The sequence below is a fragment of the Vipera ursinii genome (assembly GCF_947247035.1).
Source record: "Vipera ursinii genome assembly, chromosome: Z".
NCBI lineage: Eukaryota > Metazoa > Chordata > Lepidosauria > Squamata > Viperidae > Vipera > Vipera ursinii.
In genome coordinates, this window is record NC_139517.1 from 10,272,614 (window position 1) to 10,299,993 (window position 27,380).

The 27,380-nt window shown below is 42.5% G+C and overlaps 3 protein-coding genes across 3 annotated transcripts in view; 1 reads left to right on the top strand and 2 right to left on the bottom strand.

The window, feature by feature from the left end:
* LOC310649375 (uncharacterized protein) overlaps positions 1–27,380 on the top strand; it is a 403,049-nt gene that overhangs the window by 200,274 nt on the left and 175,395 nt on the right. The window lies entirely within an intron of this gene.
* On the bottom strand, positions 12,849–13,781 carry LOC310649122 (olfactory receptor 4N2-like; the record flags this gene model as incomplete). The annotated part of the gene is made up of 1 exon (XM_083377406.1): positions 12,849–13,781. One exon carries the CDS (start codon positions 13,779–13,781, stop codon positions 12,849–12,851), a length of 933 nt encoding a protein of 310 aa, XP_083233532.1.
* On the bottom strand, positions 22,427–23,452 carry LOC310649962 (olfactory receptor 4K1-like; the record flags this gene model as incomplete). The annotated part of the gene is made up of 1 exon (XM_083378794.1): positions 22,427–23,452. The coding sequence occupies one exon, from the start codon at positions 23,450–23,452 to the stop codon at positions 22,427–22,429; it is 1,026 nt and encodes a 341-aa protein (XP_083234920.1).

Here is a 27,380-nt window from a genome sequence, read left to right on the forward strand (position 1 = left end):
GGAGTCCGCGTGATCATCATTTGTGACTTTCCTAGCCAACTTCCACTAAGCAAAGACATTGGGGGACTAGATTCACTTCAGTAACAATTCCAATGATTCACTTAACAACCGTGGCAAGGGTACAAGAGCTGCCTTGCTTAGCAGTGGAATTTCTCGTCCCAATTGTAGTCAAGGATTAGCTGTACTCTAAGAAACAATCCAACTGAAAAGGAAGTCCCTTATTTTGTAGTAAAACGTGTATTTGGTGGCAAGGGGATTGCACTATTACATTTCTGTCCTTCAGCCCTAGCAGTTTTGTAGCTTGGAAAAATGGGGCTGGGTTATGAGACTGACCAGTTCTGAGTTGGTTTGTTATGGAGAAGTAAATTTTTGCAGAAAAAAAAAATCTATTCTAGCGACAAGCTGGAATTCTTTGTCCAGAATTCTGTGCTGTCATTCTTTGTTGTTAAACGAACGCAGCCAGGTGAAGGAGTGGACTGCAGACACTGCCTTGCAGATACATAATAGGAAATCAATGTCTCCTTTTATCAGGATGTGAGACAATCTGCAGAGACACACTGCAGTGGCCAGAATGTTCTTTGCACAACTGGAGTGAGAAATATCAGTGTCCCTTTGCTAAGCAGAACTGTGCAGGGCCATTCAGGACCCACAAGACGTGCTTCCATTTGTCCGAGTACAAATGGCCTTTTATTTTAAAAACCACATCAATCTGAAATGCAATTCGTGGAAACTCATGCCTAATCATAATTAGAGTAACAATGCTGGCTACTCTAGCTGGGCGTTGCAAACAAGATATCCAATATCTCAGGGGTTGCCACAAAGAAGAGGGAGTCTAGCTACTGTATTCTACAAAGCACCTGAAGGCAGGACAAGAAGCAATGGATGGAAACTAATCAAGGAAAGAAGCAACCTAGAACTAAGGAGAAACTTCCTGACAGTCTGAACAATTAATCAGTGGAACAACCTGCTTCCAGAAGGTGTGAATGCACCAACACTGGAAATTTTTAAGAAGAGACTGGACAACCATTTGTCTGAAATGGTGCAGGATTTCCTGCCTGAGCAGGGGGTTGGACTAGAAAACCTCCAAGGCCCCTTCTAACTCAATAATAATAATTATTATTAATAATAATAGTAATAATAATAACAACAATAACAACAACAACGGGAAACTTTGCAAACAAAGTGTGGGGGGAAGAGAAGAAGTGGAGAGTGAGACAGCACCAAGGGAAAGGCCCTCTGCACATGCTCAGAGGCTTTGGGTTGTTCATTGGGTGCCTTGCAGGTTCTGGAGGTCTACCTCAGCTGCAAAACTCCAGCTGACCACAAGAGGCAGCTAGGTTAGTGGTGGTGGAGGGTGGTTTCCCCTCTCCTGGTGGTTGTTTCGACTTTGGCAACAGGAGCCACAGGCTTTGGAAACAGCTCCAAGGGCAGAAGCTGGCCCAGCCATATTTAGAAAGGGCGGGATGGCTGGACTTTGGATACTAAAATCAGGTAGGACTGGTTTTGCTTGCTGGGTGAGGACCAGGCTAGGCAGCGTTTGTCCCTTTGCAAGAGTCTCATTGCACTGAACGTTAGTCTGGTTACTGGCTAAGCGCCAGCAGTAAATTTGTCCCTGCTATCATGCAAATGATAAGATAAGATAATCTTTACTGTTATTTTTTTTTACTGTGGGCACATCGGCACACATTAAGAGAGACCTGCAAAAAAAAAACTGGGTAACCTCCAGGAAACTGGGCAATTCTTTGATAGCCTCTTGGACCTAAGTCCCAAGCCTGGGACATACTTCCAAATAAACAAACAGTTCCCTTCCTCTTCCACTGTTGACCTCAGTAGATCGATCCTGCTGCAGTTTCTTTCCCCCTTTTCCTTCTGAGACCTCCCTGAGCAATGTGTAAAGAAGCTGGCAGTCCCCCAGGTTCATTTCTATCCTTGGCTCTGGGCCTCACAATCCAGGCAGGGCTGGGAGAATCCTGATCTCCTGGTTTTCCACTCTGCGTCTCCTTCTTTGACCTTGTCGGATCTATCTTTGGTTTCCTGTGCTCTGGAGAGAGAGAGAGAGAGAGAGAGAGAGAGAGAGAGAGAGAGAGAGAGAGAGAGAGGGAGGGAGGGAGGGAGGGAGGGAGGGAGGGAGGGAGGGAGGGAGGGAGGGAGGGAGGGAGGGAGAGAGAGAGAGAGAGAATGGGTGACAGAACCACTGAGGTGAGATTAGGCTCACTCCTGATTCAGCTCCACCTCAGGCAGGCACCTTGCTTGTCCTGAAGTGGATTCTGAAGGCAGGAGATTAGTAGGATAGGTGGATGGGTAGAGTTGAATTTCATCTTGATTTTTCTAGGGTAGGGTTTCTCAACCTTGGCAAGTTCAAGATGTGTGGACTTCAAGTCCCATAATTCCTCAGCCAGCCACACTGGTTGGGATATTCTGGGAGTTGAAGTCCACACATCTTAAACTTGGATGCTGGCTGGGGAATCCTGGGAGTTGAAGTCCCCATATCTTAAACCTGTATGCTGGCTGCAGAATTCTGGGAGTTGAAGTTCACACATCTTAAACTTGCATGTTGGCTCAGGAATTCTGGAATTTGAAGTCCACACATCTTAAGCTTGTATGCTAGCTGGGGAATTCTGGAACTTGAGGTTGAGAAACACTGCTCTAAAGCATAATTGGCCAAGTATGGTTTGGTAACCAATATGCTACTGTAGGTCCTACAGGGACACATCCCATGCTTGGTTGGCACCATCCCTGCTCTGGCCACAAAAGGGATGTCTTGCAGCAGTCTGACATCAGCCTGCCCAGAATATCTTGGATCCTCATAACTCCTAATGATCAACTTCCCAAATAACCGCAAGGATTCAGAGATCATCTGCTCTGAATTCCATATACTTGAGTCAAACAAGGATTTCATTGTCTTCATACCTTGCATGTGAGCACTGAAAACTATAGGCTCTTTCAGCTGAAAATCATGCTCTTTGTGAGAGAGGAATCCATTATTTCCAGTTCGCTTTTATATCTCCATAAACAATTTAGAGATGAGGGGATAGAAAGGCAACTCATCAAATTTGCAGATGACACCAAGCTAGCAGGAATAGACAACACTCCGTAAGAAAGACTCAGGATCTAGAAGGATTTTGACAGACGTGAACACTGGGTCCTATCTAACAAAATGACATTCAGTGGGGAGAAAAGTAAAGAGCCATGGTGGCGCAATGGTTAGAATGCAGTACTGCAGGCTAACTCACTGCTCACTTGATTCTGACCAGCTCAAGGTTGACTCAGCCTTCCATCCTTCTGAGGTCAGTAAAACAAGGACCCAGATGGTTGGGGGCAATATGCTGATTCTGTAAACTGCTTAGAGATAGATGTAAAGCATGGTGAAGCTGCATAAGTCTAAGTGCTATTGCTATTCTCCTGTACATTTAGGCAAGAAAAAACAAATACATAGGTATAGAATAGAATAGATGGTCCTTGGCTCAATAGCAGTAACTGTGAGAAGGATCTAGGAGTCTGTGGACAACTACTTAACTATGAGCCATCAGTAAAATGGTCATAAGTCACTCATGAACCGTCACTGAAGTGGTCATAAGTTGAGAAATACATGTATAGTATTGATTGGATTTCTTGATCATTGCATTTTGCAAAGCTCTGGTCTATGATTGTCCATCCCTTTATGGATGAATCTTTCCATTTCTACAGCCACATGACTGAAGCCACGTTCCCGTTTCATGTGGGCTGTGCATGGGACCTTGAGTGCATGGTTGTGTCCACGTTTTTTTTACCCCTTGCAGACATCTCTGTCTGCAAACATTCCACTTAAGAGATTATGAATATTCCCACTACTATCTAGGACAGTGTTTCTCAGAGACCTAAGGTTATATTAACAGAATCATGTAAGACTGTAAGTATTTCTCTCCTCCACTGCTTTTATTCTCTGGAAAAGTTGGAGGGTTCTTCTGAAATGTTTCCCATGCCCTCCCTCTTTCTGTCAAGGATGAAACTTTGGTAGCTATGTGCCTCTGAGTTTCAACTTGCCTTTAGAGAAAGTGGGGAGGTGTTAGTTTCAAGTGGGTTAGATAGAAAAATGAAACTTCAGCTAAAGACCATGAGAGGCTGAAGCCTTGTCAAGGACACCAAAACAGGTGTGGATTTGAAGCAGAAGGTTCCCATAACAAAGTGAAATTGTCAATATGGACTACATAAGACGTTGGGGGTTTGGCTGGTAAAATTATTGTTTAAGTCTATGAATTGGCGTTTGAACCTCAGAGTTAATTTTGCTTCAACAAAACCATGCAGTGTATTCAATAAATACCAAGATTTTCAGAGATGAAATGAACCTAGAGTTTTATATGGATTCTCGAGCTGGATGTTGACAATCTCTGGGTGGAGATATCTTTTGATTTGACAATCAGATACTCTGATTGTCCAGTCTGCAATTCTTCCTCCTGTATGCCAAGGTCATTCTCACACACCATTACATGTGCTGCATGTCTTCATAAAATCGAACCATGAAAATGTGCCTAACTAACATGTGCAGTGTTTTCACATGCAACACTACGATCAATTAAATAAGTAAAAATTGGCCACATGGCCTACATTTCATTTTCCTTTAATGTAACTGCTCTTTCTCAACTGGTTTTACATTCCTCTCCGTGCCTCAGAGATTAAGGAATTCATTTATCTTTAAACTTGCAAAGCACATGGACACCCACACCTTCCAAGAGGTCAGTAAATGGCAAAAACAAATGCCAAAATTCAGGGGAAGTAGAGAAAAAAGCAGCACAGGTGATCAAACACTTTAATTTGTGATGAAATTTGTGACACCAGCGTGAAGGAATGGAGCTGGCTTTGCAATGTCCCAATGCACAGTTCATCCTTTTGGTGTCATTGGGGTTCCAAATGCTCTGTATCATAAAACAGTGTTTCTCAACCTTGGCAGCTTTAAGATGTGTGGACTTCATCTCCCAGAGTTCCCCAATGAACAATTGTTATGAATTTCTTCTCTGGAATACAGGTAGTCTTATTTTCCCACCATAACTGAGTCCAAAATTTCTGTTGCTAGGCAAGACAGTTGTCAAGAGAGTTTTGCCCCATTTTATTATCATCCTGTTCTGTACCAGCCTGCTACCGGCCCTGCAGATAAGGCAGGGACAACCCCTTTTACAAGAAGGCAAGAGGCTGGAACTAAGCCTGCCAAATTTATTAACATAAAAACATAAACAGAGCAAGAGAACAAAGAGAGCAAACACGAACCATGCAACAGAAACTATTCAAACGGTTGCCTTCAGCAAACCAGCCCTCCCACGCATTCCCCTTTTATACAGTTCAGGGCGTGGCTTCTCTCTGCCTCCTTCTGAGGTACCCAATTGCCTTCCTCTGTTTACTCCTGATTGACTGCCTCCTGCGTTGGGCGTCCTTGAACAGGGCCAGCTGTGGTTCATCTTCATCCACACTGTCAGGTTCACACAGCTGGGTCTGCGTCGTGACCAGGTGGGAGGGGCCTGGCTGAGGGCTCTCATCAGCAAGCTCTCCAACTCCCTCAGCAACCTCTCCAACACCCCCCTCCTCCTCTGAATCATCCGACCCAAATGCCGAACCCACAGGCTGACCCTGAATCACAACACATCCTTGCTGCAGTTGTTAAATGAATCACAGAGCTTATCAAGTTAGTAACTCAGTTGTTAAGTGAATCTAGCTTCCCCATTGACTTTGTCAGAAGGTCCTAAAAGGTGATCACATTACCTGGGATACTACAACCTTCTTAAATATGAGCCAGTTGCCATGTGTCCGAATGTTTATAATGTGACTATAGAGATGCTGCAATGGCTATAAGTGTGAAAGACAGTGTCAAGAATGAAATTTCAGCAGCTATGTGCCTCTTCATTTCAACTTGCCATTAGAATAAAGGGGAGGGGAAAGAGAATGTTGCTTTAGAATTGGTTAGCTGGAGAAACGAAACCTCTGCAATTCTGCTGAAGACTGTGAAAGCCTGAAACCTTTCCAAGGACACTGCAGCAGGTGTGAGAAGGAAGCAGATGGTTCCCATAACAAAGTGAAATTGTTTACATGGACTACATGAGAATGTTGGGGATTTGGCTGGAAAAAATATTGTTTAATTGTATGGAATGGTGTCTGGAAACCTCAGAGTTAGTTTTGCTTCGTCATTTCCATGCTGTGTGTTCAATAAACAGTAAGATTTTCAGAAATGGAATGAACCTGGAGTTTTATCTGATTCTGGAGCCGCATGTTGACAGATGGTCTTAAATCACTTTTTTCAGTGCTGTTATAATTTGGAATGATCACTAAGTGAATGGCTAAGGACTAAGGACTACTTGTACCTTGCAGGGCTAATAGCAGGTTACAGGATTCTTCCCATATTGCACTATTACGTAGTTTGTTAATGCAAGAATGCCTGTCATCTAGACAATTGTTTTTAAATTGTTTCTTATTTTTTTAATTATCATCTATGATAGGAAATCTCCTCCTACATTTCATTTCCCTCTGACCTCAAAGCTTATTATTCATCCCATGCCAGGATTACACCTCAGGCGCTGGATGAAGCAAGCTATGGTTTACCATATCTCAGCCCATAATAAAGCTATTAGTCTTTTAAGATCTCACAAGACTCATTGCTGCTGTGGTTAGTTTATTATTGCAGATAAATATACAACTAAATTTTGAAAGAGAAAAGATATTTGGATCTTTTTCAGTTTTCAATACAAGGAATGGGCTATTTGCGTAGAAGTAATCTTGGACTAATGGCCAGAACTGATGACTGGGATTACTGTCATATGTTGTGGTGATCATTCAGTGAGTCATCATGCACATGACTGACTCGATCTTATGAGACATTTTTGTGACGTATGTTTTGTTATGTATATGTATACGTACACACAGACACACAGACACAGACACACAGACACACACAGACACACAGACACACACAGACACACAGACACACAGACACAGACACAGACACAGACACACACAGACACACAGACACACAGACACACAGACACAGACACAGACACACACAGACACAGACACACAGACACAGACACAGACACACACAGACACACAGACACACAGACACAGACACACAGACACAGACACACAGACACAGACACAGACACACACAGACACAGACACAGACACAGACACACAGACACAGACACACAGACACACACACACAGACACACACAGACACACACAGACACAGACACACACAGACACAGACACAGACACACAGACACACAGACACACACAGACACAGGCACAGACACACGCAGACACAGACACACAGACACAGACACAGACACACACAGACACACAGACACACAGACACAGACACAGACACAGACACACAGACACAGACACAGACACAGACAGACACACACACACACATATACATATACATATACATATACATACATACATACATACATACATACATACATATATATATATATATATATATATATATATATATATAGGCTTAACAACCACAGTATTGGCTTAACAACCATTGCAAAAATGTGTCATAAAATGGGGTCAGTCACATGCATAATGACCTAATGAATGATCAGCATGGCATATGACCGTAATCCCAGTCATCAGTTATGACCATTAGTCCAGTCTTTCCCTTGTTCCTTCTGACAACCAATTTCATTAGAGTAGAGTAGAGTAGAGTAGAGTAGAGTAGAGTAGAGTAGAGTAGAGTACAATAACAGAGTTGGAAGGGACCCTGGAGGTCTTCTAGTCCAACCCTCTCTTCAGGCAGAAAACCCTATACCAGGGGTGTCAATCTGCCAGCCTGAGGGCTGGTTGCATCATGTGAAGGCCGTGTCCACCCCAGCTCTGGCAATGCAAAAAAAGTTGCGATACATTGCAGCACGTCATGTGATGTGGCGAGTTTGACACCTGTGCCCTGTGCCATCTCAGACAAATGGTTGTTCAATCTCTTCTTAAAAACCTCCTGTATTGGAGTATTCACAACTTCTGGAGGCAAGTTGTTCCACTGATTAATTGTTCTAAGTGTCAGGAAATTTCTCCTCAGTCCTAGGTTGCTTCTCTCCTTGATGAGTTTCCATCCGTTGCTTCTTGTCCTGCCTTCGGGTGCTTTGGAGAATAGCTTGACTCCCTCTTCTTTGTGGCAGCCCCTGAGATATTGGAACACTGCTATCATGTCACTCTTAGTCCTCAAGGCCTGATAACGGCCCAGGGGTTGGGGACCCAATTTAAAAGGTGCCTTCTGGAGGGAGACTGATGGGCAGCTTAACATAATCATGCTTGCCCCAATATCTGGCAAAAGAGCAAGTGATGTCACACATCTCCTGATGTCATCTTGTTTGATGTTCCTTGCCCTCTCGCTTCCCCTTAAGACATTTGGGCAAGCACGATCATCCAGGCAGACTTTCCGCCCCACCCTTCTCCATCTCTTCTGTATATAGGTAGGAAGTCACCTTGCAACGAGAGGCCCAGGGCTGCGCTACTTGGTGGAGCTACTGTACATTTACATGAGTGCCTGTAGGGTGCAACGGAAGGAGGAAGAAGACACGTCACGAGAGATATTGGAGTCTTTGGGGAAGTCATGCAAATAATGTAATTGGCCAATAAACATTCCATAATCTGTGTCATTTGCATGATGACACGTGTGACCTTGTGGCTTCTACTAGACACTTTAGATTTAAATTAGATTAGATTTTTTAAAAATCATGCCTTTATTATTATTTTTTATAAATAGCCCAAGGCAATGAACATGTATAATATTCCTTTCTCCTCCTTTCCCCCCACAACAACAACCCTGTGAGGTCGGTTGGGCTGGAGAGTGGACCAAAGTCACCCAGCTAGCTTTCATGCCTAAGGAGAAACTAGAACTCTCAGTCTCCTGATGATTTGCCCAAAGTCACCCAGCTAGCCTTCATGCCTAAAGCAGGACTAGAACTCTCAATCTTGCAGTGATTGGCTCAAAGTCACCCAGCTAGCTTTCATGTCTAAGGCAGGACTAGAACTCTCAGTCTCCTGATGATTGGCCCAAAGTCCCACAGCTAGCTTTCATGCCTAAAGCAGGACTAGAACCCTCAATCTCACAGTGATTGGCCCAAAGTCACCCAGCTAGCTTCATGTCTAAGGCAGGACTAGAACTCTCAGTCTCCAGCTGATTGGCCCAAAGTCACCCAGCTAGCTTTCATGCCTAAAGCAGGACTAGAACTCTCAATCTCGCAGTGATTGGCTCAAAGTCACCCAGCTAGCTTTCATGTCTAAGGCAGGACTAGAACTCACAGTCTCCTGGTTTCTAGGCCAGCAACAATGTTAATACTTAATGTCAACTTCCTACATTTAAGTGTGGGATGGGCACCAGAAGAAATAAGCTCAGAAGCTAGTTCTCTGTACTAATAACTACTACCATTCCCATGCTTTTGAGGAACCCACAATTAGTTGGACTCCTATTTGATAAAACCTGGCCTTAGAAGCTACATTGGCTGAAATCAGACAATATACAAACAAGCAAACAGCTGAGTGATTTTGCACTGCTCACCCATTGGTTCAGTACGAACATGGATACTGAGGCATTTTTCTAATCCTACCTAAAACCCTGCAGAGGCTTCAGTCTGAGACTCTTATTTACAATCTTCATTTTCTTTCATCAGCATTTTGCTGCCCTCTAGTGTCTCTTAAAGCACCTCTATAATTAGAAGAAAGAAATGATTGCTGCGGTTACACTACAGAAGAGACTCTCCCGTCTTTCCATATAGATAGATCTAGCTATATTTTTCATTTTGCTTAAAAGCTATTGCAAGAGTCAACATCAATTTGTGGTGATCATGAATGGGCTTCTCTGCAGTATTTTCACACGTTTGATTGGAAATCATAACATTTTTTCAATAATAATAATAATAATAATAATAATAATAATAATAATAATAATAATAATAATAATAATAATAATGTTGGAAGGGACCTTGGAGGTCATCTAGTCCAACCCCCTGCTCAGGCAGGAAACCTTATACCATTTCAGGCAAATGGCTGTCCAATCTCTTCTTAAAAACTTCCAGTGTTGGAGCATTCACCACCTCTGGAGGCAGGTTGTCCCACTGGTTAATTGTTCTAACTGTCAGGAAGTTTCTCCTTAGTTCTAGGTTGCTTCTCTCCTTGACTAGTTTCCATCCGTTGCTCCTTGTCCTGCCTTCAGGTGCTTTGGAGAATAGGTTGTCCCTCTCTTCTTTGTGGCAACCCCTTAGATATTGGAACAATGTTATTATGCCCTTCTTTTCATTAAATACTAGACATACCCAATTCCTGCAACGATTCTTTGCATGATTTAGCATCAAGTCCCCTAATCATCTTTATTGCTTTTCTCTGCACCCTTTTGAGAGTCTCAATATATTTTTTACATCGTGGCAACCAAAACTGGCTGCAATGTTACAGGTGTGGTCTTACCAAGGCATTATAAAGTGGTACTAACAAAGTGTACTAAAATGGTACTAACTGATAAAGTTTTCAGAATTTGTATGTGTGTCTCTCCATACCTCTGAATCCTTTGAAGTTCATTTGCTTGCAAAATCAAGTTCCAAAGGGATTGTAAATAAAGTTCATGATTGGCCAATAAACACATGTAATTTGCCAACTTTAAAGTTTTCACAGTTGTGACTATTATAGTATCCCCATGGTCCTGTGATCAAAATTCAGACATTTGGCCACTGGCACATATTTATGAGGGTTACAGTATCCCAAGATCATGTGATCGCCTTTGGCGAAGTTCTGACAAGCAAAGTCAGTGGGGAAGACAGATTCACTTAACAACCGCGTTACTAACTTAACTGCAGTAATTCATTTAACAACTGTGGCAAGGAAGGTTATAAAATGGGTCAAAATTCACTTAACAAATGTCTCATTTAGCAACAGAAATTTTGGGTTCAATTGTGGTCATAAGTCAAAGACTACCTGTATTTAATTTTGTTTAAGCACCATGAAGAGAAAAATCAGTTGGACACAATTATTGCCTATGTTTTCACTGTCGGTCACAATTAAAATAGCAATCTGGTGAGGAATTGGAAGGAGGGAGAGGCACAGCTTCCAACGTTTCAAAACTTTCTATATTTTCCTGGGAGTCTGGGCTGTGTTCTTATGATGGGAGTTTTAGCACTGTTGCCTTCAGATAACAGAATAACAGACTTGGAATGGACCTTGGAGGCCTTCCAGTCCGACCCACTTCTCAGACATGAAACCCTATAGCATTTTAGACAAATGGTTGACCAATCTCTTCTTAAAAGCCTCCAGTGTTAGAGAACATCTGAAGGCAGTGGTGGGATTCAGCTGGTTTGCACTGGTTTGGCAGAACTGGTAGCTAAGTTTTCTTGGGGAAAAAAGGAGGAACCTGCCCCACTTTACATCGGGGAGGACTGTGTGGAGAGAGTTTCCTCCTTTAAATTCCTGGGAGTCTACCTCTGTGAAGATCTGACCTGGAATGTCAATACAACCCAGGTGGCCAGAAAGGCCCAATAGAGACTCTTAGGGTCTTGCGGAAGAACAGGGTAGAACAACGGCTAATGACCCTCTTTTACCGGTCTACTATAGAGAGCGTCCTCTCGTATGGTATTGTGGTTTGGTATGCTGGTCTGACAGCCGCGGACAGGAAAGTATTACAGAGGGTAGTGAGCACGGCACAAGACATTGTGGGCTGTCCCCTGACACCACTGGATGACATTGCCAGGGCTCGTTGCCTTGGAAGAGTGAGGAAGATTCTCAGGGATGACTTACACCCTGGACGGTATCTCTTTACTCTCCTGCCATCTGGTAGGAGATATAGGAGTATAGCCAGCCGTACCAACAGGCTGAAAAATAGCTTTTATCCGTGGGCTGTTAGGCTTCTAAATGGGATATAATCTTTGTGAACTTATGCAGAATTGACTTGGGAGGCCGGTGTGTGGTGTAGTTGGTTCACATAGTGTGGTGGGATGGAGGGTTTGTTGTCACTGTGTGTTGGGGGGAGAGAGCACGGGGGGAGGCTCAGCTAATCTCAATGTACACATGTTGTACTTTGACAATAAAGTTTTATCTATTTATTTATTTATTTATTTGAGTTTGGAGAACCAGCTGAATGCACACTGCTTCTGGAAGTCCATTCTAGGCCTCGGAGGCCTGGAGGAGGCCACCCAGGCCTAGAACGGCCCACCAGAAGTGCATGGTTGCCACTTCCGGAAGTCCGTTCTAAGCCTCAGAGGACCAGGCCTGCATCCACGCAGAGAACCAGTTGTTCAGGTATTTGAATCCCACCACTGGTCTGCAGGCAAGTCAGCAGATGGCTGTCCTCCCAATGCTTTCAGCTACAGCTCCCCTAAACCCTTCCTAGGCTGGCTCTGAATTTGTTATACGAAGGTCCACCACACTTGGATGACACATGATTACTAAGGTGGACCCTTCTCCTTTTTCTGCTGATCACTCCCAGCAGGATTGAGTTTTCAAGTGAGTCAGCTAGCATCACATGGCCAAAGTATGATAGCCTTTGTTTGGCGGTCTTGGCTTCGAGTGATATTTTTGGTGAGGCTTAATCTCGGACTTCTTTGTTTGTGATTTTTGCAGTCCATGGGATGGATAATAGGCATCTTGAGCGCCACAGTTCAAAGGCTCCCACCCTTCTCCTACCTGCCTATTTTTTCTTCTTTAACGCTTGGATCTTTGAATTGTTTATGACTGATGTTCCTGAGTTAAATGTGGACTTTGGTTCACTTCAATCTTCAGATAGTTATAGGAAACGGAGTGGTTTTTCTGCCACTTGCTTACAAACTTTCAGCAGGCTATGTGTAGCATCAGGGGCAGGGTGCAAATTTTCAAATGCCTTTGAGAACGAATTATCTTTATCATCCGCTTTGAACCTTAATTTTGCCCAACAGCTTCAACATGGCTTGCTTGATCTCCTTATTCCTCAAAGTGTAGATCATGGGGTTCATCAAGGGGAAGACCACTGTATGGAAAACAGCCACCACCTTATCAAAGAAGAATTCTTGAAAGGGATGGCAGTAGATGTAGATAGCTGGACCAAACATGATGAAGATAATGATGATGTGTGTGATGCATGTAGAGAAGGCTTTACTCTTTCCTTTGTCAGAATTTGCTCTCACTTTGACCAAAAGGACCCCATAGGAAATGAGGAGGAGGATGAAACACATCAAGGTGGCCAAGCCACTGTTGAAGAACATGATGTACTCCAGTGCATATATGTCAGTGCAAGCCAACTTGATGATCTGAGTGATATCACAGAAGAAATTATTTAATTTATTTGGTCCACAGAACGGCAGTGGGAGAATAAGAATTACTTGGATGATAGAATGCATAAATCCTACACACCAGGCTGCCAGGACCAACATGTAGCAGACCGCTTTGCTGATGAGGCTGGCGTAGCGCAAAGGGTGGCAAATGGCCACATAGCGATCAATGGCCATGTCAACCAGAAGGATAACTTCAGAGCCTCCTAACCAATGAAGAAAGAAGATCTGGAGTATGCAGCCCTTATAGGAGATGGTCTTATGGCTGGAGAAGAAGTCAACCAGCATCTTGGGAGGAGTGATGGAGCAGTAGCAGAGGTCCAGAAAAGCCAGGTTGGCTAAGAAGAAGTACATGGGAGAGTTCAGCTGAGGTTCTTTCTGGATGGTCAGGATGATGAGAAGGTTTCCCGGCATTATCAGAGAATAAAATAGGAGAAAGAGGAGAAAGAGGGCCAGTTGGATTTCTCTGGTCTGGGAAAGGCCCAGCAGGACAAACTCTTCCACCGTGGATTGATTTCTTTGGAGCATCTTGTAAAAAGGGCCAGTTTCTATAGGTGACGTACAGAAAGGAAAAGAAAGAGGATGATTGCAGATTTCTTTTCTTTGTTCTATTATAATGTTGGAAGAAAAAATCAGGTTCAGTTCCAAGCTGGGAATAAAATGGAGGCTGTTTAAGAAAGAAAGTCTATTTATTGATGAGCAGAACCAGCAACAGCATGCAGTTCTGGGACAGTTGACAAATTGATTTGATGACTGCAAGGATTTGTATACGGTTTTACAGCATTTCATAATTTGGAGGCTTGCTTTGTGTGCTTTTGTTATTAGATTTGTTTAGCTTGTTTCGCAAAAGCTAGCCATAGGTCTCAAATACTGACTTCCTTGGGTTTTAATCCTGTCAGACAAATGTAATTTTATCCACTTATCTTTACTCTGTCTATTATCTTTAGCAAGGTCTCTTTGCAAATCTACAGGCTTGTTTCAACGTTTCTGCTTTTTGCAATAGCCAGCAGCTTCATGAGTGAAACATTATTTCTGTATTTTATCCCCCCCTGAGCTTTATTCCTTGTGATTTTGGGGGGGAGCATAGTTAAAAAGGATTGGGGGGGGGGAATGTGTTCTTACCATAGTAATATCAATTTGTCAATCTGATCATAGGGGGAAGACACAGAGAACCAGAAAGAGACATAGCCAATAGAGTGCTGGAGCCATCTTGGGGTAGTTTGCTAGAACCAACTGTTATTTATTTTTTCTCGAATTTTGCAAGCCAGTTGAGAGCATAGCTGAGTCACACTGGGCCTAGTGTGCTGATCACCTGTTCCACAGATGGTGGCACAGTGTGGGATAGCAGCAGTGGAAATGGCAGAGCCGATCCATAAACATTTACCAGAACATCCATAAACATTTACCAGAACACCGCTGCATGCCCCTTGTCCCCAAGTGAAACACATGTTTTCTCCTCCACTCCCTCCGTTGTCAAGGAATTGCACAGCAACTGTCCTAATAAAGTCAGAGACACTGACAGAAACTTGTAGTCTTTTAGGTAAAGGTAAAGGTAAAGTTTCCCCCGCACATGCGTGCTAGTCGTTTCTGACTCTAGAGGCCGGTGCTCATCTCCATTTCAAAGCCGAAGAGCCAGTGCTTGTCCGAAGACGTCTCCGTGGTCATGTAGCCGGCATGACTAGATGCCAAAGGCGCACGGAATGCTGTTACCTTCCCACTGTAGCAGTCCCTATTTTTCTACTTGCATTTTTATGTACTTTTGAACTGCTAGGTTGGCAGAAGCTGGGACGAGTAACAGGCGCTCACTGTGTTACGCGGCACTCGGGATTCGACCCACCAAACTGCCGACCTTCTGATCGACAAGCTCAGCGTCCTAACCCACTGAGCTACCGCGTCCCTTAGCCACCGCGTCCCTTTTACCGTAGTATAAATATATTTAACATTTTAATTTACAGCAGTCTTTATCATCATCCAGAAAAGGAAGAACATAAAGATAGTCAGGAACACAGGAGTATCCAGAAGTAAATCTAAAACAGTATACAGAAGTTTAAAAAGGGGGGGAGGGAAATGCCCCCTTCATACTTACAACAACCCATCGTAGCATAGATCGATTCATAAACGAGTCAGCACTTTCTAACTAATTAACTAGAACTGTGTGTTCTGGCCTATTGTACGCTTTACTGTTCCAGCTACTAAATTCAATATCCTAACAAATGTCCATTGCAAAGTTTGCTTCCAGCTGCAAATTACAGGTAAGCTGTTAAGGTTGTTTTGCTGTTGGGACTGCAAACTGGAGTGTCCCCTAAATCAAAAGCCTCTAGAGACCCATGCTATCTATCACCACGTCTTCCTTTTCTCCTAGCAGCCCTTCTAGTCACCCAGCTACTTAGGTGGCACCTAGTCAGTCTTGGCTGATCTCAAAAAGCAAGCAGGATTGAACCCAGTTAATACTTGGAGAAGAGATCACCGGGGCCCCAGGATTGTAGACTGGACCAGAAAGTTGGAAAAACCTTCTAGCAGAAGGCATTTGCAAGCCACTTCTTCACTGTTACCAAGCAAGCTGAAGATATACTCATAAAGGTACCGAATGCTTAACTCAACAGAGAGAAATTTCCCCTTTATCTAATCCTTTCTTTGTCTAGTCCACTTTCGCCCAATAAGATTCAATAAGCGGCTTGCAGAATGAGGATTAAAGCAATGAATGCTAAGCAGAGAAGGCTGTTATTTTTTTCCATTTTTTTCTGGCTACTTGTTCCCACTGAGTATATCACCCCTCATTTTATTGTTTTCCATCAGCTCAAGGGAGACCCTAAGCTTATTCGTGCTACTGCAAGTCTTGTCCTCCTTGGGTTCCCTGATTGATTACCCCCTTCATAGACTAGAAGTCTCTCAAAAAGTAGTTTCATAGAGGGACAATGTATTTTTGCAACAGAAGTCTACTTCAAATCCTTGCTCAACTGCAATGCTGATTGATTAATAGTTGGCAACTTAAATCTACCACTTTCTCAATCTCACTTGCATGTTGGTTGACATGGGAAATATTGGATGTCCCCATCATTTTTTAAATTCTTTGATCTTGGAAAGAATTCTAATATAGTCAATGTATCACCAGGAGTTCCAAGAATTTTGGAAATAAGGATGTCTAGACATCTTTTCCCAGCATGGTTTTAGCCAGTAATTTCCAACCTGTTCCTTTTCTCCTGCCCCTCTATAAGTAACCAGGCTTATATTTTTAGATTTTCAAGATTCAGGATTAAAATAATTCATGATGATGATGATGATGACGACGATGACAAAAATAATCTGACCCTCTAAAACACATATTGATCCAACCAACCACAAGCATTTCAATGGTTTCCTGCCGTCTCATTCATGCAACAATAGGAGCTAAAATTGGGATCTGTTCCACAGTGACTTGGAGATCCTGGAGCTATGGATCCTCTCTTTTTCATTACCAGACTTTTAAGTTAGATTTTGCTTCACAGGTTTCCACATCTAGGACTTATAGATAAGCAAACCCTCTTTTCAAAATTTTCTCTTATCTCTTGCTTGATTTTCTCTAAAGCAGGTGCCATTTTTTTTTACAGTAGATACTGCAAAGAGCACCCTCTCGATGTGTTAAAAAATAGATCTCCCCACCCCGGTCCAAAGCTCTGCTGGTGGAGGTTGATGGGAGCAGAACTCATAACCTGTGGAAGCCAGGATGGTCATTCACAGGCAGAGAAGTTACAACCATGAAACAGCAATGAAACAACAGTTGCCTCGTGAAAAAGCACCTTTAGGATGCAACAGCGATGGTTACCCTGTGCAAGAAATTCCATTGATAAATAGTTACCTGCAATGCAACAGCTTCCTGAGAAAAATATTATTTAAATAACTTCTGGCTTCTTTTCCTCTGTCAAGACACCAGGCACCCAATTAATTGCAGAAGATTAGTGAGGGCCAAGACTAATCATCTGAACCTGTCAATTTAGGTGGGTTACCTAAAATGGCAGTAGTCATAATAGTTAACAATAAATATAATGGTGAGATAAAAACATCCAAAGACACTAGCCCAGTATCACGTGGGTGCTTATAACATCACAAAAAGGCATAGGTAAGTAGTGGACTCACATTAATTTGAGAGGCGACAAATGTTAAACAATGTATGAATTTCCAGTCTGGGTTGGTCACTCGGACCAAATGTTCTGGGTAGAAATGTAAGTCATTCTGGAATCCACCACTGAGGAACTTCTCTCTATATCTCTCTATCTTCTCTCTAAGATAGCAAGACAGCTTGTAATCTTTTAAGGGAAAAAAAAGATAAGATTTGAGCAAAGATGGAGTTGTCAAATCAAGCTCACTGGGAAAGATATTATTTTCCTAAGTGTCTCACCTAAGATTAGTGGCTTCTAACAAGACTCCAGATGTTCAGCGAGATGGAAGATTAAGAAAGGAAAGGAGAGAGAATAAAAGAGTGGATTTTTGTTTTGTTTTGTTTTGTTTTAAAAAAAGACGACTTACATCACAGTCATTGATGGTGGTTCCGTGTCAGGCTAAGTAACCTCCGATCCCTGAAGATAAAGATATATGTTCAGTTTCCCAGGGAACAAGTTCACCCAACACTCAGGAGGCTTGTTAAAAAGTTAGTGAGTCAAAATTACAAGTCCTAGCAACAGACCCAGGAAAATAACTGGAAGAAGACAGGAGAATGGCTAAATTTGCAGTAGAGTTTCCCCAATGGGTAGGGATGCGGCAGCTCAGTGGGTTAGGACGCTGAGCTTGTCGATCAGAAGGTTGGCAGTTTGGTGGGTTGAATCCTGAGTGCCGTGTAACAGAGTAAGCGCCTGTTACTCATCCCAGCTTCTGCCAACCTAGCAGTTCGAAAGCACGTAAAAAATGCAAGTAGAAAAATAGGGACCACTACGGTGGGAAGGTAACAGCGTTCCGTGCACCTTTGGCGTCTAGTCATGCCGGCCACATGACCACGGAGATGTCCTTGGACAAGCGCTGGCTCTTCGGCTTTGAAACGGAGATGAGCACCGGCCCCTAGAGTTGGAAACGACTAGCACGCATGTGCGGAAGAATCTTTACCTTTACCTTTTACCTTCCCCAATGGAATATAGTTTTGACTGATGGGTTGAGTCATCTCCAGTGGGCCATGAAACTCAAGGCCAGGGTAGAATTCTCATTTTGAACTTTAGATGCCAAAAAACCTAGCAAGCAAATATTTCTTTGTTCTGTCAAGATAATGTTAAAACAAGGACTCATTTAATTAATCAACCCATAACCCATCGGGTCATCTTTCTTTTGAGACAGATATAGGTTATCCCTCCCCTTATGATCTCAGCAAACCTCCTTCTTCTTCGTCCTCCTCCTCTCCTCACCAGTGGAACTCCTTGCCACTTGTTAGGGGAAAAATGAACGAAGGGAGCTGTGGACTGCAAAAAAACGTAAACCCATGCTCTTCATCCTGCAATGTTCCCAAGGGCCCATTCCCTTCAACCATTGGTCCTCTCCAGCCACATCTACTTCAACAAAAGGCATCTAAATAAACTTGCTTTTCTTTCCCTAGCTTCCTACTGCTGTTAAGGGAGTGTCCATCTGGTCACTGAGCAAGAAATTGAGAGACCAGAAGAATGCCCAAATTTTAATCTATCAAACCAAATCAAAGAGGACTAGTTACAATTCTACCCAGGACCAACAAAGCCCAGACATGTTGGCCTTTGTGCCCATAACATTCTATCTTGCATGGATTGAGTCTACGTACAGTATGTTCCTCCATATTTACACTCTGCAGCCTGCAGACACTGGAACAGCATTTTGACATTTTCTTTTCAGATCAGAGCTGAGATACACAAGTACCACCAACGTGCTGGTGATATCTGACCCCATGTTGATGGGTGTCCACTTCCAGAAGCTTCACATACATGCTAAATAATAGAAGATACATAGTCCCTGTGGAGGTGTACACTGGAGGGCCTTCCATCTGAACCTCATTTCTCCTTCCATCACCAAAATACAACTGGCCCTGGAGGAAGGAGGTGGCTGACCATTCCACCCATTCAACACCTACAGAGATGCTTCAGAAGAATATTGTGAATGAGGATAACAATTGCAGGTCAAAAATCAAACAGGAATGAATGAATGAATGAATGAACCTTTATTGTCAAAGTACAACCATGTATACATTGAGATTGGCTGAGCCTCCCTTCGTGTCCCCACCCCCCAACTTACAGTGACACAAACCCTCCATCTTATTACACCATGTGAACTAATTGCACAACACACTGGCCTCGCAAGTCAATCATGCATAAAGTTTATAAAATTATTTCTTGCTCAAAAGCCAAACAGCCCATGGACTAGGAAGCTCATCCTTCCCCATTCTGGTTTTACCGCGCATCATCCCAAAAGAGTAATCAGTGTCATCTTAGTACTATGGGTCAGTCTGAAGCATGGCTGAAAAGGGTCCCAATTGTTTTTTCCCCCCATGTTTCTCTGCAATTACACCTCTTCAATAACTTCTGTTGTCAAAGGCAGGTTTGAGACATATCACTCGTTCTCCAAACTAACCAAGTTAATGATGATCGCTTGAGCAGAGGCTACTTCCTCAATCAAGGTCAGCACCACCATCTTCTCTGCCAAGGATTCATTCACCACTATGCACCACCAGCCTCTTGCAAGGCTTTGATGACTTTCATCAGAATTGATGTGGGGCAGTTTTTGCAATTTCCCCTTTCCAAATCCTTCAGCACAATCTGCATTTTTAATCGGGAAGCCAGGATAAAACGTCTGTTCTTCTAGGGTGCAGAAGAGTGAGTAATGGGGGAGGGGGGAGGGGGGGGAGGAGGGTGTTTGCAGATCTCTATGTCTAGGGATCTGTTGGCTCTGACCACAACGAATATGTGGGTTGAGTCTTTGAAGCCAATCTAGTCTCAAGATAACTAGAAAGGATTATAAGCTAAACTACTTTGGTGAAAGTTCTGATGATGCTTGATGTTGAACAGAAGAGATTCTGTACTCTCTAATGGTCCTGAAAGTAAGACCAACCCATGATTAATCTCAGCCCTAACAGAGATTTGAAGAGCTGAGGGCATATTTGCATCAGAATCCGAGAGGCAATTGGACTTTCTTGTTTTTTTCTTTGAAGACGTTTCGCTTCTCATCCAAGAAGCTTCCCTGACCTGGATGACTGAGAATCTCCACAGACCTTTAGCGATGCACTTTGGGATGAACACTCTTCGAATGGTGAGGGAGTATGAATGGATTTCCAGAAAACATTGCAGACTACAGGAACCATTTGCTCTTCAGTTTGAGAGGCAGACAACACAGACTCATCCCCAACAGTCTCCACTTGTCCTCAACAGTGAAGGGACCCAGGGCAGAAAACATCCCTCAGCCAAGAAGGCTCCACACATATCACACACATTTGCACCATTTGCACATTTGACCCTGAGACCCAGGTAAACCTCTAAATCAGAGGTCTTCAAACTCGGCCCTTTTATGACTCATGGACTTCAACTCCCAGAATTTCTCAGCTAGGCATGCTGGCTGAGGAATTCTGGGAGTTGAAGTCCATGAGTCATAAAAGGGCTGAGTTTGAAGACCCCTGCTCTAAATGGCCTTAACAACTCTCTAAAAGAATGCAATTGACCAGCTGTCTGCAAAGAATATGAATCCTTCCATTCCCCACCATCTAGTCAGAGCTGAAGAAGCTTCTTGGATGAGGAGCAAAACGTCTTCAAAGAAAAACAAGAAAGTCCAGTTGCTTCCTGAAAAAGCAGCTTTTGGGACAACCATGACCTGGATGACTGAGAACCTCCATAGACATTTGCATGAGAAAAATTTCAATGCAGGCAGTCCTCAGCTTATGGCCACAACGGGGGGGACAGAATTCCCATGGCTAAGCAAGGGGTTTGTTCAGTGAGTCGTACCTGATTTTATGACCTTTTTGCCACAAATAACTGCAGCTGTTAAGCGAATCATGCAGTCATTAAATGAATCTGGCTTCCCCCACTGACTCTGCTTGTCGGAAGCCAGCTGGGAAGGTTGCAAATGGCGATCACGTGACCCTGGAATGGTGCAAACCATTATAAATGTGCAATTGCCAAGCACCCGCAATCAGGGGACGATGGGGATGCTGTGACGGTTGTAAGTGCGATGACCATTTATAAACACCTTTCCCCCCCCCAGTGCCCCTGTAACTGAACGGTTGCTAAATGAACGATTGTAAATCAAGGACCAACTGACATGTTTATCCAGGGTCTACTACAGCTTACTATTGCTGTGTTTCCAAACCTGGCCAGGCTATGGTCAGTAGAAGAACAGAAATGACTGAATCTTGCTCATCATCTCTGCTCTCCTTGCTTCAGTGTTCTTAGGGAGGGCACTCTTTGCTGCTACTTCCCCCTCCCTTTTTTTCTTTTTGATTTATAGAGTACGAAAAGAAAGTTTGATTTATAGGACACAAGAATTCAAAGCAAAAGCTGGCTTCTTTTGGGAGCTTGGCCAATTCAAGGAAACTTTTCCATCTCTGCCAACAAAGCAGAACATTATCTGGTACTTCCATAACCATGCTGCAAGTGATGATGATGATGATGATAATACTAATAATACTAATAATACTAACAATACTACTACTACTACTACTACTACTACTACTACTACTACTACTAATAATAATAATAATAATAATAAAGTTGGAAGGGACTTGGAGGTCTTCTAGTCCCACCCCCTGGTTAGGCTGGAGACCCTATACTATATCAGACAAATGGCTATTCAGTCTCTTCTTAAAAACTTCCAGTGTTGGAGCATTCACAACTTCTGGAGGCAGGTTGTTCCACTGATTAATTGTTGTCACTGTCAGGAAATTTCTTCTTAATTCTAGGTTGCTTCTCTCCTTGATTAGTTTCCATCCATTGCTTCTTGTCCTGCCTTCAGGTGCTTTGGAGACTAGCTTGACTGCCCCTTCTTTGTGGCAGCCCCTGAGACATTGGAACCCTGCTATCATGTCACCCCTCGTCCTTCTCTTCATTAAACTAAACTAACCTTAAAAGTGAGAACTTTGTTCTATAGTTGATTAATGTAAGGGGAAAATAGATAAAGCTATTAATGTCCCTAATTTGGATTTATAGGGTTTCTTGTTGTTTTGACCATTTATTTCAAATCAACCCTTTAATTCAACAAACCATAGATTAAATGATATGTAACAATGACACTGAGTTCAAGACTGGCCTGCGTGGACACCAATTCTTTTTGTGTCTCTGCAAGGAAAGTCTTACTGCTGGATGAACGGGAACTTGTGCAGAGACCTGTCCCAACTGCCTTGCCACCATCTTCCCCATTGCAGCCCTCATCTCCTTATTCTTCAGCGCATAGATGGCAGGATTGAGAAAAGGGGTAACTGCAGTATAGAAGACAGAGATCACTTTGTCAAACACGAAATGGGTATGTGGACGCAGGTAAATGAATATGCAAGGTCCAAAGTACAGGATGAGAACCAGGAGATGTGAAGTACATGTAGACAAAGCTTTTGAAGAACCCTCAGAGAGGTGTCTGGAATGAAATGTGGAAAGTATGAGTCCATAGGAGACAAGCAATGCCACAAAGCACAACAATGATAAAATACCACTGTTGGTCACCATCATGACCTCTAAGGGATAAGGGTCCACACAGGCTAGCTTGATGACCAAGGGGATATCACAGAAGAAGTTGTCTATCTGATTGGGCCCACAGAATGGCACACTTAGAATGAAACCCAACTGCACACTGGTGTGGAGGAGCCCACCAGTCCACGAGGCTAGCACAAAGCTTATACAGTGGCGCCGGCTCATGACTGAAGCATAGTGAAGAGGGTGACAGATGGCCACATATCGGTCATAGGCCATAACTGTTAGCAAAAGCATCTCACTGCCTCCAAAGAGGTGAAGGAAGAAGATTTGTGTCATGCAACTCTTGAAGGAGATAGCTTGACGCTGGGTAAGAAAACCAAGGAGAGCCCTGGGCGTCGCAAAAGAGGCCAAGCAGATATCTAGGAAAGCCAAATGACTCAACAGGAAGAACATGGGTGAGTTGTAAAGGTGATGGTTCTTTGAAGTTGCCAGGATGATAAGGATGTTGCTGAGGAGAGTTACTGCATAAAGGAGGAGGAAGAAGATAAATAGGAACAGCTGCATCTCCCAAGATGAAGAGAGGCCCAGCAGAACAAATTCGGTCACCATAGTCTTGTTTCTCCATGCCATTCAGTTCTTACCTAGAAAATTGGGAGGGGAAAACAGATCATGAATGAGCTACCTCCATCATAGATGAAGTCAAGTTAAGGTTGACTTGTGGATCATCTGCCTTCCTTTCTGTTCTAATGATCCAGATATTATTCATCTATCAGCTCCAAAACAAGGTAGATTCTGCACTTCTGTTCAAAGGTTTGTCTTTGTGATGAAACAGACCATTCTCCAATATACATATTGTGTATATAAGAGAGCAAGCAGAAGTTGAATGACTCATAGTTATCTATAAGCTATTAAAAAGGTAGAAAACTAAGGCTTGATAGCAATATTAGGTTAATTTTAATTTGTTTTACTTCACACAGTTCAGATGTTATATACAGTATAACTATGTTTATATCAGCGCTTTTGCAAAATGTAGAAAGCAAATTAAATTAACGATGTTCCTCTGGAATCCATAACCTCCTTAAATTTTTTTATGGTGCATCTGTTTTTGTGATCTTTCCCTCTCTTCACCTCCACTTCTCTCTAGTACGTTCTTCTCCCTTCATCTCTAGAACATTTGCTATAGATATTATTCATTATGTGGTTATTTCAACCATTGCTTGTACTCCAGCTGCAAGGACATTCAGAACACATTACAGAACACAAAATTATTCTCCTTGTTCTCAGGTTTATAGCCAGAGAAGGAATGTCATAGAAATAAAAGAGAATGAAGGAAGAAAAGGAAAACCAAAATCCACAGAATTTTTAAACATTACCTGGATCTCAACAGGTTCAAGGCAGATGCTTTGGGCATGACAAGTAGTCTTATGTTTGTCTTTTGCTGGAAGAAGAATGGTTCCTTCAATTCATTCTAAATTTTTACTCACCTGCAAACACCAATAGGTGTTCTTTGAGGACTGCTGTAGCAACTGCTTCTAAAGCTCTGCTTGGCACTAGATGGAACTGCTCAGAGTCCTTCTTAAGCATGAGTTGAAATGATATACTGTACAGCAGCATAATGCATTAAGGATTAGCAAATCAGGAATCGAAAAAGACCTGCTGATAATTCTGGAAGCAAAAGCAGATACCCATTCCTTGGTGCTTTATCTCCTTCAAGGGAATTAGTTAAGAAAATGTTTTGGTCACCAAGGACAGCATGGTGTAGCTATTCTCAAAAGTTACAAGAAAAAGGCAGGAGAATAAAACAGTTTGGTGTAGTGGTTATGTCATCAAATAGACTGTGGATTCTAGTCCCATTTAGGCACAAAGCCATCTTGATGACCTTGGGCCAGTCATGCTCCCTCAGCCCTAGGAAACAGGTAATGACAAACCACATCCCCAAAAAACCTTTCCAAGCAAACTATAGGGACTTGTTCAGTCAGTAAAACAGGAGTCGAAGCCGGACTTGAAGGCACCCACAAAAATTAAACATTGGAAGTTGAAGTGCAATGAACCTAGTGGGCACCAGCTTGGAAAAGTCTTGCACTGGAAATTAAATGGACAATGCATTTTTTTAAAAAGGATCTGGGAACAGGCTGCAGTAGATGCAAAGACAGCAGAGGCCAGGTAAATGGCTAAATGGACAGAAAGGTGTAAAAAATAGTAGAGAGGACTTTGCATTTGAACAAGGTTGTTAGGATTTAGCCTCTGATGTGGTTTAAATGTCACAGGTTCAGCTTTGGAACTCATAATCTTTGAACAAGGAAGGAAGGAAGGAAGGAAGGAAGGAAGGAAAAGAAAGAAAGAAAGGAAGGAAGGAAGGAAGGAAGGAAGGAAGAAAGAAAGAAAGAAAGAAAGAAAGAAAGAAAGAAAGAAAGAAAGAAAGAAAGAAAGAAAGAAAGAAAGAAAGAAAGAAAGAAAAAGGAAGGAAGGAAGGAAGGAAGGAAAAGAAAGAAAGAAAGAAAGAAGGAAAGAAAGAAAGAAAGAAGAAAGAAAGAAAAAGGAAGGAAGGAAGGAAGGAAGGAAAAGAAAGAAAGAAAGAAAGAAGAAAGAAAGAAAAAGAAAGAAAGAAAGAAAGAAAGAAAGAAAGAAAGAAAGAAAGAAAGAAAGAAAGAAAGAAAATCCAACCACATCTCATTCTCTTTTTGGAGAGGGGAAGGACAAGAGAAAAGAGCTGAATTTCATTATACTTACTTTTCTATCTTGCTGCTCCAGAAAATATATCCTTAGTAGCAACTCCAGAGAACCAATGTGGAGACACCAGACTTGTATTCTTCTCAGGGAATCTTATTAAAATGTTAGTAAAGGATACCAAAGATGGTGCAGACAACCTCTGGGGTCAGAGGAGGAAAAAGAGAGACAGCAAATTTTGTTCTAGCTTAGAGACTGCTAACAATTCATGCACATGAAGATTCAGAAATGGGATGTTTGTGCACTTTTTATTCATGACTAGGCATTGCTCATCAACTGCAATCCCTCTGTGCTGCAGAGAAATTGAACTGGATCCAAGTCAGAGTTGGGAATTGGAGCATGAAAAAATCCTTTAGTTCATTCTAGGAGAAGACCTTATTTCGCGGGGGAGAGGGCAGGGATGGACATTGTGGGGGTGATGGTCATTGGGGATAGAATAGAATAGAATAACAGAGTTGGAAGGGAACCTGTAGGTCATCTAGTCCAACCCCTCACCCAAGCAGGAGAAATCTCTTCCTAACTTCATAACAGTTTTCATAACTGGAAAACATTTTCTTAGTAACTGAGAAAATTATCAGAGCTCTAATAAAGTCTGAAAATGCTGATCTAAATGACCCACCTAGAGCAGTGCCACACCTGGAATATAGAGATGGCAAACGCTTTCTTAATTCTTTGGTGTCCACTGTAGAGGTCCCTACTTGTTTAATTGTGTCCATGGGTGCCGATAGTGATTGCAGAATCAGTTGAATCAAATATTCTGGTATACAAACACAGATGCACATAAGCATAGAATTAGCAAACTGCAAAACTAGAGCTTTCCCAGAAAACGAAGGTCAGAACTGCTCACAGATATAAGCATGGATGGCATTTGCTTGTTTTGTTTTTCAATTAAGCAACATCAGGAAAAATGCAGGAAACCCCCCCCCCCCAATGTCTATTAAAATGTTAATTTTAATAGTAATTTTAAAAGTAATGAATGCACAATAATTCAGATAAAATGTACTGTATATTTGGGAAAGAAAGGACGGAAGGAAGGAAGGAAGGAAGGAAGGAAGGAAGGAAGGAAGGAAGGAAGGAAGGAAGGAAGGAAGTGTTCAAGTGAGCCAGAAGGAAAATGATTAGTGTGAAAAAAAGGAAGGGGTTTATCTCTCTCTCTCTCTCTCTCTCTCTCTCTCTCTCTCTCTCTCTCTCTCTCTCTCTCTCTCTCTCTCTCTGTGTGTGTGTGTGTGTGTGTGTGTAGCTGAAAGTCCGAGATGGAGTTGCTATTTACCCTTCTGCTCCTCAAATGTTTGGAAGCTCTTAGGGCTTTTTATACTCCATCCTTAATATCACCTGTGGTCCTAAATAGAATGAGAATTGAAGATGTGTTTATTAAAAGAGAAAGCACGCAACACTTTCCATTTCTTACACCTGGGCTGAATTAAAAAGTTAGCCCCACATTTTTCCCCCAGGGTATTACTCCTTCAGAGGCATTAATCAAAAGTGTATGATAGGGCAATCTGCTTTGTATTTGTCATCTCATTTTTTTTCCAAATTTGCAGCCCCAAATAGTCTGCACAAAATACTCACAGAGAATTGCATATCTGGCACCCTTAACATTTTCTTCTTGTTTGATTCCATCTTTTATGGATAAAGGTACTTGTCGACTTACAACCACAATTGGGACTGGACTTTGTTAAGTGAGCTGTGCCTGATTTCATGTTCTCTTCTGCCATGATCATTAAGCCAATCATACGGTCGTTAAAATGAACCATATGTTAAGTGAATCCAGCTTTCCCCATTGACTTTGTTCGTCTGAAGTTGCAAATAG